The following is a 2,500-nucleotide window of genomic DNA, read 5'->3' as shown; positions in this document are numbered from 1 at the left end:
AGAACTCTCAGTGGGTTCCTGGTTGTGGAGGAGTTGTGGCCCACTCTCAGCTCATTGGTTTCTGCTCAGCTCTCTGAGGTTCTGGTTCTGGTTCTGGACCGTTCTGTTTGTCGGACAGATGGCCTCACATCTGACTCCAGAATCAGCCCAAACCATCAGCCCTCCACCACCGTGCTGACAGCTGCAGTGCATTCTGGGTAAACATCTGACCTGTAGAGGCTGAGATGGAGCACTGCACGGTCTGACCTTCAGGGTGAATCAGCAGCTGTCTGTAATGTGAATACTCCAGATGACCTTTGACCCTTTTCAGACTGCTAGGCAGCAGCTGATGTCTTTCCGCCCTGGCGTTGTGTTTCAGAACCTGAGTAAAGATCCGATCAGGTTCCTGATGTTCTGAAACCCGAGAACTGAAAGGTTTTGGACTTTCTTTTCCCCAGAACTGTTTGTGGTTCTGTTCCTTGCCGGGTCGGACCCGATTCATGAGAATCCCGGGCCGACTTGTCTTTTCAACTTATTTTTATGTTTTAAATCCTAAAACTCAAAGACAGAAAAATCTTTTATTCCGAAGAATGAAACCAGAACCACCTGACGACCCGGTTCTGTAAATCCTTGTGAAAACAAAGTTCTGATGGTTTTCTGGTTGTTTTGTATCTGAACCAGAACCAGAACCTGAGCCATACCTCATCTGACCCGGACTCTCGGGTCCGTTTGGACCTCGTCGTCGGTACCAGCAGCTTTCTCCTCAGCGGCCTTAAACCTTCACTGTGACCCGACCTGACCAGAACTTTTCCTCAGAACTCCAGACATCCGGGTCGAACAGTAGAACCAGAACCCAGATCTCAACCAGCTCATTTCTGATTTTGTTGGATTGAAATATTGAAATAAATTAAAAAATAAGAGCGAAAAACAAATAATTTACTTAAAATTGAACAAAAACCAGAAACATTTTTACAGTTTATAAAGAAATTATTTTATTTATTCTATTTAACAAAAAACAAAATCCTAAAAGTTTTACTGAAAATATTGAACGGTACTTTATTTTGAAAGAATAGATCAATTTCCTGGTTTTATTTGCGGGAGGAACCGGAAATGTAACGTCGGACTTATTAAAAGGATCCTTTGATGTCTGCGGTTTGATGATTAATAAACCGGAAGCTCAGGGCCTAATTTTCACAATAAAAGCATTAGATTGATATGTCATGAAGTTATTTTCAGTTTTGATGTTTTTCGTGTTTCTGAAATTAAATGTAACAATCATCACATTTAATATTTATTTTGATGGTTTATGTGGACAGCTGAGGTCAAAGGTCACCGGAGTGCAGACACAAACTGACCTCCCGACCTGCCTGGTTGTTACCTGATGAGCTCACATCTGGTCTTGGTGAATTACAGGTTTGATCAAATATATTTTCATTCTCATATAAAAAAATTGAAATTAAAATAATTCATGTTTCTAGAAGCAGAAAATGTTTAATTTAAAGTTTATTTACAAACACAGAAGAAGAGAAAAGTCAGGTCGGTTCGGTCCAGCTGGACACAAACTGCTGAAAGTTTGAAAACAGAAATTATCTTCAGTTTGTCACAAAAAGAAAAAAAAAGGTGGAAACTTCCTGCAGGGACGCTCCTAACCTGCAGGCTCTTATTTCGAAGGTCACAGCCGGAAGTTGCGTGTTACTCGGCGCTGTTGACGGTTTTTGGAGAAAAAACGAGCATCGGAGACCTGCAGCAGCTGGACCGACACATCTGGACCGGAACCGGGCTGGGACCAGCTGCAGTTCCGGGAGGGGAGGGGGTGGGGGACAGGTGCGCGGTCACGTGGACAGTCGCAGGTGTCTCCGTCCCTCAGCATCCCTCTGAGTCCCGGGCCGAGCCGGGCTCCTCGGGTCCAGGATGGCGGAGGAAACCCGGGTCATCTACCACCTGGAGGACCAGGAGACCCCCTACCTGATCCGGATCGGCGTGCCCGCGCAGCGCGTCACCCTGGCGGACTTCAAGCAGGTCCTGAACAAACCCAGCGCGAGGTTCTTCTTCAAATCCGTGGACGCTGACTTCGGGTGAGTCACGTGATACATGGTATTGACCAGAACGTCAATCAGTCAGATCACTTCCGGTGAAATCTTGTTGAGCCTGAAGGGAGGGTCACGTGATCCAGCAGCGCCTCAGCAATAATCAGGTTATAGGGGTAATAATTTCTAAAAAATAAAATGTTGGGTGATGGGTGGATGATGGATGGATGATGGATGAATGACAGATGGATGATGGCTGGATGATGGATGATGGATGGATGGATGAATGGATGATGGATGGATGATGGCTGGATGATGGATGGATGATGGCTGGATGATGGATGGATGGATGGATGGATGGTGGATGGATGATGGGTGGATGATGAATAGATGAAGGCTGGATGATGGATGGATGGATGAATGGATGATGGATGGATGATGGCTGGATGATGGATGGATGATGGATGGATGATGGATGGATGGATGGATGGATG

General features: G+C 45.5%; 1 protein-coding gene across 1 annotated transcript in view; it reads left to right on the top strand.

Moving 5' to 3' along the window:
- Positions 1 to 229: 229 nt before the first annotated feature.
- LOC108229449 (segment polarity protein dishevelled homolog DVL-3) overlaps positions 230 to 2,500 on the top strand; it is a gene marked incomplete in the record, with an annotated part of 9,772 nt that continues 7,501 nt past the window's right edge. The window contains 1 exon segment of the mRNA XM_037980473.1: positions 230 to 2,054. Coding sequence (XP_037836401.1) covers positions 1,891 to 2,054 — 164 coding nt within the window.

This window comes from Kryptolebias marmoratus, linkage group LG2 (assembly GCF_001649575.2).
Source record: "Kryptolebias marmoratus isolate JLee-2015 linkage group LG2, ASM164957v2, whole genome shotgun sequence".
In the NCBI taxonomy this organism is placed as follows: domain Eukaryota; kingdom Metazoa; phylum Chordata; class Actinopteri; order Cyprinodontiformes; family Rivulidae; genus Kryptolebias; species Kryptolebias marmoratus.
This window is presented reverse-complemented; position numbering and strand designations above follow the sequence as displayed.